The sequence below is a fragment of the Sminthopsis crassicaudata genome, chromosome 2 (genome assembly GCF_048593235.1).
Source record: "Sminthopsis crassicaudata isolate SCR6 chromosome 2, ASM4859323v1, whole genome shotgun sequence".
Taxonomy (NCBI): domain Eukaryota; kingdom Metazoa; phylum Chordata; class Mammalia; order Dasyuromorphia; family Dasyuridae; genus Sminthopsis; species Sminthopsis crassicaudata.
This window is the reverse complement of record NC_133618.1, coordinates 279,359,908-279,379,746: the sequence shown is the minus strand read 5'-3', so window position 1 is coordinate 279,379,746 and position 19,839 is coordinate 279,359,908. Positions and strand designations below refer to the sequence as shown.

At 32.5% G+C, this 19,839-nt stretch overlaps 1 protein-coding gene across 1 annotated transcript in view; it reads left to right on the top strand.

Moving 5' to 3' along the window:
• Positions 1-19,839, top strand: part of NUBPL (NUBP iron-sulfur cluster assembly factor, mitochondrial) — a 313,921-nt gene that overhangs the window by 199,167 nt on the left and 94,915 nt on the right. Inside the window, exon 7 of the mRNA XM_074289555.1 lies at positions 12,909-13,002. Within this exon, the coding sequence (XP_074145656.1) occupies positions 12,909-13,002 (94 nt within the window). The remainder of the gene's footprint in view (positions 1-12,908; positions 13,003-19,839) is intronic.

Here is a 19,839-nt window from a genome sequence, read left to right as displayed (position 1 = left end):
AACTTGGCATTGCCTTTGACTGTCATGTTTCTCTAGTTGGCAATGACTTCTAGAGTTTATTTGTTGAAACAGTTTCTGGATTCTTCTGGTCCCCTAATTGTCATGATTGCCTTCCCCCCTAGTTTATTTTGTTATTTTATTATTCAATTACCATTTCTTAGCATTAAGTTTTTTTTGGATCATATAAAAGCTCTTATAATTGCATGCCATAGTGTTTCATCTTTCTTCTTGTTCAGTGTTATTTTTCCTTTCTAATGAGCGCTACCCATCTTTTATATACATGCATATAAAGATGGCTAGCTTGTTAGAAAGGAAAAAAATAATGTTGAAAAACATTGCTTCCTCTTTATTCTTTTTAATACATGTTGGATATAAGTTGTAATTATTTTCTGGTAGTCTATTTGCTTATATTCATTGCAATAACTCTAAGACAGGCTGGCCAAATGATCTTTAAAAAGTTTTTTCTTGTGGCTTTTGGTTATTTGAAAAACTAACTCTGCTAATACACTTTATGATAAAGAGTGTGGACAAAATTGAATTAAGATGAAGAAAGCTGACCAGATTGGGAATTTAGGAAATTACTCAATGCTTGAAGTGGCCCCAGGCTTCTCTCTCTGAAACAAAATCTCACTCTGTAAAACACTAGTATTCCCTTAGTGTTGTCATAGTGCTGTGAATCACAATGGCACAATCTCCAAAGAATCAAAATTACTGGGTCCTAAAGATCAGAAATGTTTTGTCTGAAAATTATAAATAGGATGCAGCATATATCCAATGATGACTTTTGCAGTAAATGGCCTGAAGTTATATATTTAATTGTGTTTGTATCAATGATTTCATTGTTGTAGGGTAGAATGTGGAACTTCCAGTGTGCAGACTTCTCTCTCTGTGCAGATCAGTAAATTCTCTCTGTCTTAGAGAGATGACCAAGGTATAGAGAATTTAAGTATTTTGTCCATAGTGATGTAGTCATGTATGGAGTAGAAGTTCAACTCAGGTCTTCTTGGGTCCACATCCTCTGGCCAGTTTTCTTATCCCAGAGCATAGGGATAATGGATAATAATAATAGTTAGCTAGCATTTATATAATGCCTTAAGATTTACAAAGTACTTTATATGTATTATGTATTATATATACATATATTATTTCATTTAATCCTCCTCACAATACATCTGTAAGGAAGGTGCTAGGATTATCTCTATTTTACAGATAAGTAAGTTGAGGCTGGGAGAGGTTAAATGACTTGCCTAAAATTATATAGCTATTGAATGTCTTAAGACAGAATTTGAAATACTGTCTTTCTGATTCCAAATCTAGCATTCTGTCTCACCAGACCACCCAAATACTTAGACCTAGGGGGTTAACAAATAATTCTCCAAAGGGGGAAAAAGTGCAAATGTAGTTTTCACTGTTTACATTTTCTACATCACTTGCCTAAGTTAGACAATCCAGAAAACTTGCTGATTTCAGAGGTATCAGGGCTTACAATGAAAATTTAACAATTGGTACTCATGGGCCAATAAGAGCTGATTCCAGAATACTATTACCTAGGCTAGATACCCATATAATATCGATTGAGAGCCCTAGTGCTGTACCTTGACTCTTATATTGGAGAGGTGATCCTTTTTCAAACCTGGATTGGACTAGATGTCCTCCGAGCTTTGAATTTATCAAAATATAGAACAAACTTGGTGATTCTGTGAGTTGGTTAGTCAATGCATGCATCTTGCTTGGATAGGCCTTGTACATGGACAATAAGAATTAGATAAGAGGAAGAATGTATGCTGAATTATGTTTGGGAAATTGTAATCTTTCAGTGATTCTGAGCTGATTCCTTCCACCAAATCCTATCTTCTTAACAGTAGTCTTCTCCAAGTAATGTTTATGGCCATAAATATCACAATCTTAGAAGTCAATCAGTCAGTCAATAAGCATTTATTAAGTGCTTACTTCATGCCAGGCAGCAGCTTCTATGTGCCAGGCTAAGCACTTTGTAAGCGTAAATAGAAAGACATCTGGTGTGTGTGAGCAGACTGCAGCATATTACCAGTGACTACTTGTGTATAATAAATAGCACAAAAGACACTCTCAAGGACATATATGACCAGAGCAGGAGGTAGGTCGGGTCACACTGATATCCACAAAATATTATAAGACCCAGAGGAAAACTTATACTGTGCTGGGTAGAACTTCTGAGAAGCATTTATGGCAGATTGTGTGAATGGATTTGACAGAATCAGAAAACACAAGTACATCTTTACCTGTGTAGCCAGGGCATTCCATAGATCACTGGCGTAAATGATTTCCCAGCTGCATGGGCTTGAATTACTTTGCCATTCAGATCTCCATCCTCTCTATGCTCTCCCGTTTTTCATTGTCTTTGCTACATTGTGATTTCTGGATCTGAACACAATTCTCCAAATGGATGCTTTTTAGGGCTGGATACAGTAAGACTATCACTTTCTTAACAGCTATGGAAGCAAGGCTGATCTTAGTGCAACTCAGGATTATGTCAGCTTTTTTGTCTGCTGAATCACGTTTGAATCACATAAAGTTTGCAGTTCACTAAACCCCCCAGATCATCTTTAGACTATCTTCATCCTTTTCATGTGAAGTCAATTTTTTGAACTTCTGTGAAAGACTTTTGACTTGTCCCCATTAATTTTTGCTTTATTAGATTACTTCAGTATTCTAACTTGTCAAAAGATTTTTGGAGTATGTCATCTATTAGTTAGCTTTCCCTCCCAGTTTTATGTCATCTAAAAATCTAATAAGAATGACTTAGGCCTTTATCCAAATTATTGAGAAAACTAGCAGAGGGTCCAGCCCATTTCATGGGGCCATACATTGGGTTCCAAATCTATAATAGAGATTTATTTCCCTGTGAACCTGAACTGTTAATGACTATTTTATGTATTTGGCAATTCATTATTTTATTCAAAATCCATTGTTTAGCCTAGAAGTGTCAAATATATCTGTATGGCCCACAATCCTCCCAAGTGTTATAGGAACCAGATTAAAATATAATTGGGAAATATTTAACAAAAGAAACAAAAATGCAGTAAAAGCAGATAATGTTAACATATAATGTTCTAAGGTAATACACTACCCAGGAGTTTAGTGTCCCTCTTTCTCTTTGAATTTTACACCACTGGTCTAGCCCACATCTTTCCAGCTTTTTCACAAAGATAATATGAGATACTTTGTCAAATATTTTGTGGAAAACTAGACAAATATTATCTATAGTATTCATCCCTGATGTACTAGTTTAGTCATCTTATTAAAAAAAAAAGTAAGTAAAATTAACTTTAGCATGATCAATCTTTGATGAAATCATCTCTTCCTTGTCTAGATGGTCACTAACTATCTCAAATAGATTCAAGAATTTTGCTGGAATTTGAATAATGCTCACTAAAGTATAGTTTACAAATTCTATTCTTACATTTTTGTTGTTGAAAAATTAGGACATTTTCTCCTTTTCAGCTTTGTAGTACTCCTATTCTCCATGATCTTTCAAATGTCATTGACAATAGCTCATTTGGTCCAGATCACTTGAATTCATCAACAGCAAGTTGTACTCTCCCTCTTGTTATTTAAATTGGTTGTCAGATCACTGTTAGTTATTTTATTTCTCCTTTTTTGGTCTCCTGGTTATTCTCTTTGGAGAAAAAAATAAAGAAAAATTCAGCAGTTCAGGTTTAACTCTCTTGTTAATCATTATCTCAACTGCCCCAAACAGCAATTCTATCCCTTCCTTTTTTGATTATTTTCCTTTCCTCAATATAGATAAAATCCCTTCTTTTTGTTAGCTTTCCTCTTTAGCTCTAACTCATTCTAAACTTTAATACTCTTTATACTATTCTTATACTATTATGTCATGCTTTTGTATCTATCTTCTATGATATCTTTATATTTCAAAGTTGTTTAATGAATTCTTTGTGTGTCCATATCAATCTTTTCAGAAAACTCTTTTCCCCTGCTCCCCTCTTAATCTTCAATCAACAAAGATTTATTAGATGAGTATTGTGTGTCAGCCTCTGTGCCAAGCAGGGTGGCCACAAAGATTGAAATGAAAGAGTCCCTGTCCTCAGAGAGTTAATTGGAATTGACTTTGTGTCAATGAAGCTATGGATCCCTGTTGATGGCAAATTGATGCTTTGCATGTATTTAGACAGGAAAACAATAATCCCCAAGAACTCACATGACAACACAGAACAGCAGGTCATGCTGGCTTAACCTCATATCCATTTTCTGACTAGATAAACTATTCAATCAAGGGAATGCTCTAGACATAGTATATATAATTTTTCAGCTAGGCATTTGGCACTTTTTTTTTGGTGATAATCTTATAAGAAAAGATGTGGAAAGGTAGCTAAAAATATAGTTAAATGAAATTGGAGTTCATTGAATGACTAAATCCAAGTTTATGGATCAAATTTAATCTGCATAGAGGTCTATCCTTTCCAAAACTCTGGTCTATTCATTATTTTCATATTTATTATTATAAATATTATTTATTATAACAGTAATAAATTGTTATCATTAGGGACCTAGATGCCTTGGTTATTAATTTTTTTGGATGATATGAATTGGGAAAGAACACTTTAGATCTAGTCCAACCAAAAGCATTTGTTAAATGTATACTAGGTATAAATCATTGGGTTAGGCTTTAGTAATACTAAGATAAACAAAAAGTAGTCCCTTCCTTCAAGAATCTCAAGGCTCTTACAACCTACTGAGTTTTGGGGGCAGGATGGAGGATAGGACATTTAAACAGATAAGTATATGCATAAAAATTGTGACACATTCAGTCTCCAAATAGCAGTAATTGACATTTAGATATTGTTTTAAGATTTACAAAATGAAATAACAAATGTTGAAAGGATGTGGAAAAATTGGAACCTTAATACACTGTTGGCAGAATTGTGAAGTAATTCAACTATTTTAGAGAGTTAACTGGAATTATGTCCAAAGACTTATAAAATTGTGTTTATCCTTCGACTCAGAAATGTCACTACTAGGCCTATTTCCCAAGTTGATTTAAGGGAAAAGGAAAACACTTTTATGTTTTAAATTATTTATAGTAGTCCTCTTTGTGGTATCAATGAATTGGAAATTGAGGGGATACTCCTCAGCTGGGAAATGGCTAATTAAACAAGATATGGCAAATGATTGTGATAATATACTACTGTTCTTCAAATAAATGGTGAGCTGGCTGATTTTTCAAAAAACATGGAAAGACTTGCATGCAATAATGAAAAGTGAAATGAGCAGAACCAAGAGAACATTATATACAGTAACAGCAATATTGTTCAAAGAATAATTGAGAAAAGCCATGTTATTCTGCACACTGTAAACACTCAAAGCAACTCTAAAGGACTCATGAAGGAAAATGCTATCTACCTTCAGAGAAAGAACTGATAAATAGAAATATACATAATCATGGTTTTACATATATTTATAAATATGTATCAAATGTTGTCCTTCTCTAATGTGGGGTAAAGAAGGAGGAAATTAGTTTGGAACTTAAAATGTAACAGAAAATAAAGAGAAAGAAAAGATATAGACTATCTCATTTGAACTCTAAAGTAATGTTACTCTATAGGTACTATATGTATTTTAAAAATCCATTTTAAAGATGAGGTTACTAAAAACTCAGAAAGATTAGAGTGATTTGTCCAGGGATATGAAGGCAATAAATGTCAGAGAAAGGAATTTTGCCATATTTTCCTCCCTCCAACTCTGGTGCTGCGTGCCTCAAAATGATCTCAATAGGCCAGAATGAAGAACTGAATGTAGGAACATAAAATTTAATAGGGAAAAATGTGAATTCCTACACCTGGAATTCTGTTTTCCTCTGAAGTGAATTCCTTACAAATATATATTAGGTAGTTTATATAAATAGGTGCCTGTAGTCTCACTTGCTCCCACTTGCCGTTTGTTCTTTTCTCAGTCTTTTTGCCCAAGTTCCTTATTCCTGTTCTGATTTTATTACAAAAGTGAATGAAGATGAATTTTAAATCCAAAACATTGTAATGACTTATGACTTCATAAATATAAGTGCATATATAGCTATGATTTCTCACAGTTAGTTTTTCTTTGATAGATTTTTTTTTCAAAAGAAAAGTTTGATGAATAAAATCTATTAAGACAGTTTAAAGACCAATAGATCAAAAAGATGCAGGTACTATAATATTTTTCTTTTGAAACATTTTATTTTTCATTCTTTGGTTTAATGTCATACCATGTTCATTTAAATTCAAACAGCTATCTATACAACATTTTCTATTCACATTAGGCAGGAGAGTGAACCTCATTGACTTAAAATGAAATAAGAATTTGATGATAGGATATTGAAACATAAAATGATATTTTAATAACAAAAAGTTGAGGATTTCAGAATCAAGATTTCCATGGTAACCATGTGACCCTTGCTGTATATTATAATAGGCTTTCTTATAGTATCATGGAACAGTGAGTGATGTGCCTTGTCTTTAAATAAATTATAATATAATGAAAAGGAATTGTGATTCTATCTTATTTACTTAGACTAAATAGTTCAAATTTGGTATTTTTTTGTCTATGATACTGTAAACACTACGGGAAACTACTATATAAGAGAAGTTAAATTATATGAATCTGTGTTTTTATATATATATATATATATTTTTTTTTTTCACTGTACTAAAACTGTAAGTACAGTATTTCATATAGGGGGTGGGAGCTCTAAAAGTTTTTCAGAAGTCTCAAGAGAGATAGTGGATAGGGGCGTGTCCTACTTTCCCCCTTCATTTAGCTATTTCTATCACCAATTCCCTGCTATAACTATGTAGCCCTGCCCCCCCCCCCCCGAATTAAAAATGTCTTGAATTATTAGATGGTTGATGCATTGGAAAAAAGGGGCCAAGGTAGAATAACCTTTGACATGATATAAATTTGGGGGAATGAAACAACTCAGGCTATATAATGTTGCCAAGAATAAACTATATATGGTTTTAATGGGGCTCTAAAAAGGCTGCTTTTGGACTAGTGTGTGTGTGTGTGTGTGTGTGTGTGTGTGTGTGTGTGTGTGTTTTGACCTTAAATTCTAGAAATCAGATTTTCATTTGGTATATTTCATTTTCTGTAAAAGTACTTCAGTGTCAATTTTAAAGAAGTTATTTTGTTATTAAATGCACTTTCTAAACTGCCATTAGGTTAAGTTAATTAGGTGGTATTTGTTTTTATTTAAAATCATAAAATTAGGAATCAAAAAATTCACCCTTTCTGTCAATAAGTACAAAAAACAGCTACATGAATTTCAGACTATAATATGTTATCTTACAAAGTGGTAAAATATTTTACAAATGGAGACATTTTTATATATGTATAGAAGACTTGAATTCCAGTGCTAACTCTATTATTAAATAGTAATGTAATCTTAAGGAAATGTAATCATTTTTCTGGGCTTCAGCTTCTTCAATGAAAAATGAAAGGGTTGGATTAGAGGCCTGTTAATGGTCCCTTCTGACCCTTAAATGCTGTGATTTAACAGGCTCTTTTCTGCTTTTACAAGGGGTGAACATAGAATCATAGATATAGAGTTTTAAAGGGCCTCAGATCCCTTCTAGTCCAGCTCCCTCGTTTTATAAATACAGAAAGTGAGGGCATGGTTAAGAGGATGACATAGAGAAGTTACTCAAACAATATCTCCCATCATTCTCCAAACAACTTGGAACTCAAGTCAAATTGTGGAGTGGCAGAGCCAATAAAAACTCATAGTGAGCCATTCTTCCAGCCCAAAATAACATGGAAGATTGGAAAGAGAGTTCTGTGACACAGGGGAGGAGGCTGGGCTGGAGACATATGGATGAAATGCAGTGGTAAGACCAAGTGGTAGAGAGAGAAGCAGCAGCAACTAGAGATGGTAAGAGAATCTGGCAACTAGTAGCATTGGACACAGACCTAGATGCTATTTGGAAACTTAATTGACTTTATCTTCTCCTGGATCACATTTCAGGAGTGGCAGGAGAACTTTAAATCCAGAGGGAGTGGAAGCCCTGAGGGGCAGTTTCACTTCCAGCCCCAAGGCATCTGGAACCTTGGGGAACAGTATCATTTCCAGTCCCAAAAGTTGGAGGAACTCTGAGGAGAATTATCCGTTGGAATCTCAAGGGATCAGAGGCGCTTCCTAGATATGGTCCTCATTAAAGACCAAAAGAACAATGACCATACCTCTCACCAGATTGCACCTTCTTAGAAGCAATGAAAGCTTCTAAACATTCAGAACCAACTCTGAAAACAGTAGGACAAAAAGCCTGAAGCTTTAGGTATTCTGTGTAATATGGTGATCTAGGACAAACTCAAACGACTGATAATGAAACATACTGTTCTCCAGAGAAAAAAACTGATATTGTTTAATTACAGACTGAAGCATGATATTTTTATATCATCTCAGGGAGGAATGGGAAGGAGGGATAGAATGTGGGATTCAAATTTTTGGATGAAAAGGTTAAATAATTTTTAAAAAATCATACCTATTTCTGCAAAGATCTAGGACTGATGTGTAAAACCCCAAATAAAAACAAGGTGCTACAACAACAACAACAAAAGTTTAAAAGCTAAAGATCAGTCCCTTCTCTCTCTTCTTCCCACACTGGGAACAGAGGCCAACATTTAAAAAAAAAATTCCAAATCAAAAAATAGGATGGGAAAATGAGCAAGCAGTGATAAATGAATTTAACATAAAATGTCACTGTAGTTACAAGAAAGATCAAGACACAAATTCAGAAAAAGATTATGAAGTCAAAACAACTATAAGGAAAGCCTCAAGGGGAAAAAAAAGGTGAACTGGACATAAATCCGACAAAAATTTTTCAGTTAAAAAAAGATTTTTCAAAATCAGGTAAGAATAGTAGAGAAAAAAATTAAAGAAATGAAAGCAAAGATAGAAAATTATGAAAAGACAAGTTTGGTAAGAGGCACAAAAATATTGAAGAGAACAAAATCTAAAAAATACCAAAATTTTTAAATGGAAAAATAAATATAAAAATTTGCTGATTAAAATAATTTCTTAAAAAGCAGAATTAGACAAATTGAAAAAGAGGTACAAAAATTTATTGAAGAAAAATGTGGAAAAGAAATCATAAGGGTTAAAATAAGGTTAAACTGTGGCTTCTTTTTTATTTTGAGCTTTTTAAAATTTTTTTTTGATTTGAAGACTTCAAAATAACAAATAGTTTAAAATAAATGAGAAGTAAAGTAAAAAAAAAAAATAGAAACTTTCATTTAAAAATCTTCCCTGCATTATTAGCTTGAATATTTCTAGCTATCCATACTTTTCCAGTTTCTTCATAAGAAATTTTGACTTCTTGAAAACTTTATAGTAGCTAAAATGATTTATTTTCTTTGATACTTAATTCTTATATGATTAGTAAAATCTAATTTATATGAGTAAGCAAAAAGATAAGCAGGATCTGGGGAGACTTCAAATTATATTAGAAGCACTATTTTTCTGTTCACCTTTTTAAAAATCTGAGGTTTTTTGGCAACCAATGTAGTTCAGTATTAATGAAAGTTGACTGGAGCTAAGTTGTTCTCTTTACTCCTATATTTTAAAATCAGGAGATAATTGCTGGAACAAAGGAATATTTTGGGTTCCATGGGGCCTTGACTTTTTTAACGAGGCAGAAGCTGGAGCCAAACAGATAAATATGATTAAATGCCAAGGAACAACAATGATATCTTGTTGGCGCCAGTCACTTGATGTTCCCTGAAGCACAGAGGCACATTAGTCTGCCAGTACCAGGATATTTCTGTGCAAAAAGTAGCAGCTTTTAGAAACCAATTACCCTAAAGGAAGTTCCTTTTGGGGAGCAATTTTGATGAAATTCAGTCAATATAAAATGAAAATGATACTTTTTAAAAAATTACTTTTTGAAATAGTTTAATAGGCCATAGGCATTGGAATACATTGCTTTTCGTACCTATTTTCTGAGCCTAGTGCTCTGTACTGAAAATGAAGTCCATTCATATTCATCATATCAGGGCCTTTTAAGGTATACTAAGTATTATAGTTTATAACAATGAAATTGGGTTCTGAAAACTAGAATGCAACAGTATGTGTGTATATGCTAATGTTTATATCTACATATATATATATGGATTATAGATAATTAAGATTTAGTAGATTTAAGACCAGAGATTTATTTAGGAGTATAAAGAACATTAGAGTTTCTCAAGTCTAAGAGATAGGAAAACTGAATTTTGGAATTTAAGTGAAATGTCCAAATTCATACACATAATGTCAGTAGTGGGATCTGATTTCATTCCAGGCTGAGTGGTTTTTCTACACTACAGTATATAGATAAGTAGATACCTCACACAATCAACCAATTAATCAAACAACAAAAATTTAGGTGCCTACTATCTGCCAGATGGCATAAAATAGTACTGAGATAATAAATTTAAAAGTGCTATCTATACTGATACATTAATATTTTTTATTAAAGCTTTTTATTTACAAAGCATATGCATGGGTAATTTTTTCACCATTGATCCTTGCAAAATCTTTTGTTCCCCTCTTTCCCCTCACCTACTCTCTTAGCTGGAAGGTAGTCCAATATATGTTAAATATGTTGAAATACATGTTAGATCCAATATGTGTATACATATTTATACAGTTATCTTGTTGCATAAGAAAAATCAGATCAAGAAGGAAGAAAAAGAAAAAGTGAGAAAGAAAACATAATGCAAGTAAACAACAACAGAAAGACTGAGAATGGTATGTTGGGTTCTACACTCAGTTCCACAGTTCTCTCCCTGAGTGTAGATGGCTCTCTTTGTCACTGAAAAAGTGGAACTGGTTTGAATCATCTCAATGTTGAAGAGCCGCATCCATCAGACTTGATTGTCATATAGTCTTGTTGTTTCCTTGTATAATGATATCCTGGTCCTGCTCATTTCATTTAGCAACAGTTCATGTAGGTCTCTCTAGGCCTTTCTGAAATCATCCTGCTGGTCGTTTCTTACAGAGCAATAATATTCTACAATATTCATTTACTATAACTTAATCAGCCATTCTCCAACTGATGATGATTTATTTGCCATTACAAAAACATTTTTGTACATGTGGGTCCCTTCCCCTTCCTTAAGATCTCTTTTGAATATAAGCCCAGTAGTAACACTGATGGGTCAAAGAGTATGCACCGTTTGATAACTTTTTGAGCATAGTTCCAAATTGCTTTCCAGAATGGTTGGATCCATTCACAGTTCCACCAATAATGCTGATACATTAATATTTTCTTTAATGTCATTTAAGGATTACTTTTTGTTTCTCTATGGTCTGGTATGTTCTATTTTGTTGTAATTTAAGTCTTTTTTTTCTTTTTCATATTTCAATTAATGACAATGCTACAATATACTAACAGAAAAGTTAAAATTCCTATAATGTTCCAGGCACTATGCAAAACAGGGTACAACAGGAAGGCAAAAATAGTTCCTTCTCTTAAGAAGTTTATAAGCTAATGGGGGAAGAAAACATGTAACTGGGGGGCAGCTAGGTGGCGCAGTGGATAGAGCACCAGCCTTGAATTCAGGAGGACCTGAGTACAAATCTGGTCTCAGACACTTAACACTTCCTAGTTGTGTGACCCTGGGCAAGTCACTTAACCCCAGCCTCAGGAAAAACAAAAAACAAAAAACAAACAAACAAGCAAACAAAAAAAAAGAAAACATGTAACTTACTGTGAACAAACAAGATCTATACAGGATAAATTGGAGATAATCTCAAAGGAATTAAGAGAGATTGGAAAAGGCTTCTTGCAAAAGATAGAATTTTACCTTAGAAAATATAATTACTGAGTTTTCATTTTAATTTAAGTTCAGGCATTCTAGACTAGTATCAAACACACTAATAATCCAAAGTGGCCTTTTACCAGATTAAAACATGCCTGGGAAGAATTCAACAAAATAAATTAAAAAACTATAAAATATAGTTAATGTTAACAGGTATTTTTTTAAATCAATATGCAGCCTGTAAGGATTCTTATATATGGTTTAGTAGTCCTTATTTCTATGAGTTTGATAATACTGGTCATTATTGTTATTATTATTATACTAGAATATGAGAAAAAAAGTGATTTTTGATCTTAGGGAATAACTAGAACAATGCTATTTTTAATAAATCCAGAAATGGAAGGTCCCCTAGAAGCCATGCAATTCAGCCCTGTCACTTTACATAGGGGAAAGTTGAAGTATGTCTGTTTTTTGTTCAGAATCACATAGGTAGTAATTGTCAAAGTGGTCAAATCACTTTATTGCTCTGGGTCCCAGTTTTCTCAGTAGGTTAAAGGGGATAATAATCCTTGTTCTAGCATTACCTCACTCATTGGGTTTTACTGAATAAAGTACTTTAGGAACCAAAGAGTGCTATATAAATGGGAACAATTTGTATCCATAGTGCTGGCTATGATATTCTCTTACCCCTGGCATTTCTCTACAGCTTACCATTTGAGAAATGGAAAATTACCATTTGAGAATGGAAACATTAATATTTAAGTGTCTTGAAAGATGTTTACCTTCCATCTTTTTTTAAAAAAAGTTATTTGCAATATTATCTTTCTAAGTAAATTTCCCTCTTTAAATTTATACCATTGTCCCCCTATTGAAAATCAGGAACCACCAAAAAAAAAGTGGCTTTTTGAAAGACCATATTTTTTCAATTATGATGTGTTTGATGAAATAGAAGTACATGGAGCCATTTGGAAATTCCTCCTGACCATTCAATAATGGCAAGCTGTGAAAGGGGTGGCAAATCATTTGCCATTATTTTCTTTAGTAGCTATGGACTACCACAATTAATTTCACTAAGCTTTTCTAAGCTACTATATACTACTGTCATTTAACTTCTTTGTTATTTCGGTTTATAGGTAGACTGGGGTCAGCTGGACTATTTAGTTATTGACATGCCACCAGGAACAGGAGATGTGCAATTATCAGTCTCTCAGAATATTCCTGTTTCAGGTAAAATTTAAAACTTTATGTTTATTTGTGATTAAATTGCTACACATGAAATATAGGATGGGGGAGTTCTTTGTGACATGAAGAAATTTTTATTCCTAAAGTCTTGTTGGGGTCTCTCATTATGGCAAAGAGCCATGGAGCAAATTAAGGAAGCTTTCAGGATTATTTAGATGAAAGGAAATGAGAGTGATAGAATGTTTTTTTCAACATAGAGAAATGATTTCTTAGAATTTTACTTGCTTAAAGAGACATCTTTGTGCACATTACTCTAAGAAGATGAAGTCAGCTATAAAAGATGATCTATTCATTAGTATTTATTATCTTTCTAGTTTTAAGATTTATATCATGTTTTTAAATAAAAGCTAACAACTACTTATTGAATTAATTCTTAGTAAATTTTAATAGTATTTTATTTTTCCCAATTGTATATCATGATAATTTTTGGCATTCATTTTTACAAAATTTTTGAGTTGCAGATTTTTGTCCCTCCTTCCTTCCCTCCCCTCTTCCAAAATAATGGTAAGCATAATAGGCATATATGTTCAATTATATAAAACATATTTCTATATTCATCACAGTTGTAAAAAGAAGAAACAGATCAAAAGGAAAAAACCAAAACAATACAGCCAAAATGTATGCTTTGATCTGCATTCAATGTCCATCAGTTCTATATGTGGATGTGGATAGTATTTTCCATCATGGGTCCTTTGTACTTATCTTGGATTGTTGAGTTGCTGAGAAGGGCTAAACTATTTATAGTTGATCATCATACAAGGTTGCTGATACTGTCTACAATCCTTTTATGATTCTGCTTATTTCATTTTGCATCAGTACTCTCTCCAAGTCTTTCTGAAATCTGCTCATCATTTCTTACTGCACAATAGTATTCAATTACATTCCTATACCACAATTTGTTTAGCCATTTCCCAATTTTTGGGCATCCCCTCAGTTTCTAATAGTTTGCTACTACAAAAATAATAGCTATAATTATATTTGTACATGTAGATCCTTTTGCCTTTTTAAAAAATGATCTCTTTTGGATATAAATTTAGTAGTGGTATTGCTAGATCAAAGCATATGCACATTTTGATTGCCCTTTGGGAATAGTATCAAATTGCTTTCAAGAATGTTTGGATCAGTTCACCGCTCCATTATTAGTGCACTGGTGTCCCAATTTTCTCGGATCCTCTCTAACATTTATCATTTTTCTTTTTTGTCATATAAGCTAATCTCTTAAGTAGGAGATGAGAACTTGGAATTGTTTTAATTTACATTTCCCTAATCAAAAGTGATTTAGAATACTTCTTCATATGACCACAGATAGCTTGCTTTCTTCACCTGAAAACTGTTGTCTGCTCATATACTTTGACCATTTATCAAATGGAAAATGGCTTTATTCTTTTTTAAATTTGACTCAGTTCTCTATATATTTAAGAAATGAGCTCTTTATCAGAGACATTTACTGTAAAGATTGTTTCCCTGCTTTCTATTTTTCTTCTAATCTTGCATTAGTTTTCTTTATGCAAAATTTTTAATTTAACATAATCAAAATTATTTAATTTTTATTTTATAATATGCTCTATCCCTTTTTTGGTCATGAATTCTTTCCTTCTCCATAGATTTAATAGATAGACTATTTCTTGTTCTTGTAATTTGAATATGGTATAACCCTGTATATCTAAATCTTTTACCCATTTTGAACATATCTTGGTATATGATGTAAGATGCTGGTCTACACCTATTTTGTGCTCCATTGTTTTCCAGTTTTCCTAGGACTTTTTGCCAGATAGTGAGTTTTTATTACAGATACTGGGATCTTTGGGTTTATCAAATATTAAGGAGTTTTCTATTTTCATTTACAGTTGTGTCTTGTTTACTTGACCTATTCCATTCATCCACCATTCTATTTCTTATTCAGTACTGGATAGTCTTGATGATTGCTTCTTTATAATAGAGTTTGAGATTTGATATTGTTAGGCCACCTTCCTTTGTCTTTTTTCCCTTCATTAATCCCTTTGATATTCTTGACCTTTTGCTTTTATAAAAGGAATTTTGTTATTTATTTTCTATCTCGATAAAATAATTTTTGGTAGTTTGATTGGTATGGCACTGAATAATTTAATTAGTTTAGGCAGAATTGTTGCTTTTATTATATTGGCTAGGCCTACTCATGGACAACTGATATTTTCCCAGTTGTTTAGATCTGACTTTATTTGTGTGAAAAGTGTTTTTTATTTTATTTATATAGTTCCTGGATTTGTCTTGACAGGTAGACTTGGCAATATTTTATACTGTTTACAGTTATTTTAAATGGAATATCTCTTTTTATTTTTTGCTGTTGGTCTTTGTAAGTCATATAAGGAAATGCTGATGGTGTATGTGGGTTTATTTTATATCCTGTAGCTTTACTAAAGTTGTTAATTATTTCAAATAGCTTTTTAGTTAATTCTCTAGGGTTCTCTATATCATCATATCATCTGTAAAGTGCTAACTTTGTTTCCTTATTGCCTATCCCAATTCCTTCATTTTTTTTTCTTCTCCTACTGCTATATCTAATATTTTTAGTACTATCAATAGTGGTGATAACAGGCACACTTGCTTTACTCCTTATCTTTTTGAGAAGGCTTTTAGCTTATCCCCATTAAAGATAATAATTGTTGATGGTTTTAGATAAATAATGCTTATCATTTTAAGTAACATTCTCTTTATTCCTAAGCTGTCTAGTGTTTTTTTAGTAAGAATGGATGCTGTATTTTGTTAAACGTATTTTCAGTATCCATTGAGATAATCATATAATTTCTGTTGGTTTTCTATTGATATGGTATACTATGTTGATAGTTTTCCAATATTGAATCAAACTTGCATGCCTAATATGACCACCTATTCATAGTGTACAATCCTTGTAATATATTGCTGTAATTGCCTTGCTAATATTTTATTCAATTTTTTTGCATTGGTATTCACTAGGAAAATTGGTCTATAATTTCTCCCTCTCCATTTTAGCTTTTCCTGGTTTATGCAGCAGCAGCATCCTTATGTCTTAGAAGGAATTTGGTAGTATTCCTTTGCCTATTTTTCTAAGTAGTATTGGAATTAATTCATCTTTCAATGTTTGGCAGAATTCATTTGTGACTCCATTTGGTGAAGTTTCCAGAAGTGGAAATCTGATGTCAGTAAAAGAATTGTATAATTTCTCAAAGGCAATCTTGCTCTCTTTCCTCCTCCTGTTCAATTTGGAGCTATAACATCATTAATAGAATATTGATATTAAAAAGATAGGTCTTAATTTACAGTGAAATCTGGTGTTGATAAAAGAATTGCATAATTTCTCAAAAGCAATCTTGCTCTCTTTCCTCCTCCTATTCAGTTTGGGGTCTAGCTTATGGTACATTCACACTATCTGTTCATATGGTTCATATGATTCATATGGATGAGCTTTTTGGGTTGTTTGTGGCAATAGGTACTTTTTATCCACTTGATTTTTCCAATGTGTATGTACAGGTCAAAATATTTTTTTAGTAATTATGAATATCATTTAGGAAGCTCTGAAGTGTCCCAGGATTTGATACAGTCAGTACAATATCATCTATAGACAAGATTATTTGGACATCCTCACCATTCATAGGGAATCCCTCCTTCATTTTGATTCTCTATGGAATATTCTCCATGATTGTGGGCAATACCTTTTGCAAACTTGTATTTCCCTTATTTGATAGGAAAAAAAACAACCAAATTTCTTTTGACAAATATTCATACATAAAGGGAAAGAGATAACCATTTATAAAGTACCTCCAATGTGCCATGCACTATGCTAAGGACTTTACAAATGTTATCTCATTTGATCCTTACAATCTTATGAGTTAGGAGCAATTATCCTAATTTTAGAGCTCACAAAACTGAGGCAGAGAGATTAAATGACTTGCCTAAGGTTACACAGCTAGGAAGAATCTGAGGCTTTCTTTGAAACTCCAATTTTCTAGACTCGAAGCCTCTTGCTGTGTCCATTGGGCTACCTAGTTGCTTTAAGCAAACACATTTCCCCAGCAGCTGTCTACAAAAGAATATGTATCTTATTCCTCCACTTAAATCAGTTACTTTTTGTAATGGATAGAATATTTCATCATAGTGTCATGAAAATCACTGTATTGGCCATTCTTATGATTTTCAAAGTTATTTCTACAATGTTATTATCTTGAATAAATTGTTCTACTGGTTCTGTTCATGTCATTCCATATCACTATATAAAAGTCCTCAAAATTGTTCATTTCTTAAAATACTTGCATCAGTTCACATGCCTTTATGCGTTTTTAAAAAATAATCTATTTCCTTATTTCTATTAGCATAGTAATACTCCATCATATTATTCAGCTGTTTTCCTCACTTATGGGACGTCTTCTTAGTTTTCTCTCTCAATTTTTTTTTTGCCACTACAAAATGAACTATTATAAATACTTTTGTACATAAAAGTACTTTTACTTGTTCTTTGATTTTTTTTGGAGGGGTATGGGCTTAAGTATGCGAAGTCTAAAGAAACATACTGTTGGCAATTTTTGTGTATAATTCCATGTTGCTTTCTAGAATGGTTATACTCATTCACAGGTCAGCATCAATATGATTGTTTTCCTGTAACTTCTTTAATATTTTTGTTATATCTTCCTGAAAGACCTATAATCCTTAGATTATATCTTTTCATTCTGTCTTTAAGGCCATTTTCTTTGGCTTGTGAAATCCCATATGTTTTTCTAATTATATGGCCTCTTGATTCTTTTTAGTTAATTTTTCTTTAACTTCAGTATTTTTGAGTGTGAAATCTGTACTTTTTCTTAAGAAATATTGCTGTTTGGAGAAAATATCTATTTGTTTTAAATTCTGTATTTTTTAAAAAATCCTTTATTCATAGTTCTAATTACCACTCTGATTTCTATTATGTCCTTTAAATTTTTTTTAATTCTTGTATTGTTATTTTGAACCCTTTTGGGGGTCTTGTTATTTTGTGGGTTTCTTGGTTGGTACAGAAGTATATACCATTACTTCAGGGGGTTTGGATTATTTTCTTTAATTTATAATATTTATTCATTATATTAGATTTGCTTTTATTGTTTTCTCATTTTTGTTTTGCTCTTTTCTCTCCTGTTATTTTTTTCTGAAGATTTTTCTTGTGATGAGTTCTTTGCTTTTCTCTGTTGTTTGTAACTGTTCTTTTACTCTTTGGTACACTTCTTTCTCTTTCAAGATGAAGATAGAGAATTGCACAATGTGCTCTCAAATAGACATTTTAGTTGTCATTGTGATTTATTTAGCTTATTTAGTGACTTTCAAGCTATTTTAGAATCACAAGTAGTTGTTTAGTCATTTCATTCATGTTCCATTCTTTTTTACCCTATTTGGATTTTTCTTGGCAAAGATACTGTTCCTTTTCTGCTCAGTTGAGGCAGCCCAGGGAAAGAGCATTATGTGATTTGCCCAGAATTCCACAGCTGGTAAGTATCTGAAGCCATATTTGAACTTAGGTCTCTCTGACTTCAGGCTTGATACTCTATCTACTGTATCACTCATTTGCCTGTGCTATTCCCAGCCAGTCCTCATTTTCTATCCAGATCACTGGAATTGGATCAATTTATAAATCTCTAACTCTTCTTAAGTGGGGAAAGGGAAGAATGGAAGAGATAATTGGATCATTGCCTTTGAGAAGTAACAGTGGACAGAGTTCTACAATCATACATTGCTCAGGATGAGAATAGAAAGCATTGGACATAGGCAGGAGCAGCAGGCCAATCAAGTAGCTTTCTATTGTTATTTTCTTTAGTAATTATCTTGTTGGGAATAGTTCCTTTCCTTTGTTTTGGTCTTTACTAATTTATTTGATGCCTTGCTTGAGGCATTTTGAGGTAATAGGACTCACTGGACTTGATACAAGCTCTCACTAAGCTTGTTGAAATTCCCTCTAAATTAACTTTTTGACAAATATTTCATTTTCTCAAGACTGTACTGTATATGTCACAATTGTTAGTCAACAAATATTTTAAAGCACTTACTATGGGCCAAGGAATGGGTCAAGTACTAAACATAGTTTCTGTTCTCAAGGGATTCACATGGGGAGATAGCCAGGAGACAACAAACTTCGTTGGCAATATTTAGTACATATAAGATCTATCTGTCAACCAATTAGATGGAATTTAATTGTAGAGAGAAAGAATTAGTTAGTATGGGAGAGGAAAGGGATAAATAGAAAAGCTATCTATAGAGAATTTTTCATAGGATAGTACTATAGTAATTATCCTAACTTATTTAATACAGATATATATATATATATATATATATATATATATATATATATATATATATATATATAAAACATTCCAACACACAAAAGAAAACATCTTTTTTTCTTCCTCAATCTTTTCTTCCCATAATTATTCTTGTCTGTGTTTTACTACTACTACTACTACTACTACTACTACTACTACTACTACTACTACTACTACTACTACTATTAATAACAGCTCACGTTTGCATGAATTTTCCTTTGTAGTACTGAAGTAAGGTTATGAGATTTTGAGTGACAAAAAAAAATCAATGGATTTACAATCAGTGAGTTCACATCTCAGATTCACTATTTTGTTACTTCAGAGAAATCACTTTACTGTTCTAGATCTTCATTTCCTCATCTGTAAAAATGAGAGAGCTGGACTAGATTATCTCTAAGGTCCATTGTAGCTAATATTCTTATCTTCATATCTGTCTTTAGTACATTAATACATAGCAATGAATCTCAATAAAATTCCTTGCACCTGTCAAGCTATTTACTTTCTTGGCATATCTTTGCATATACTTATA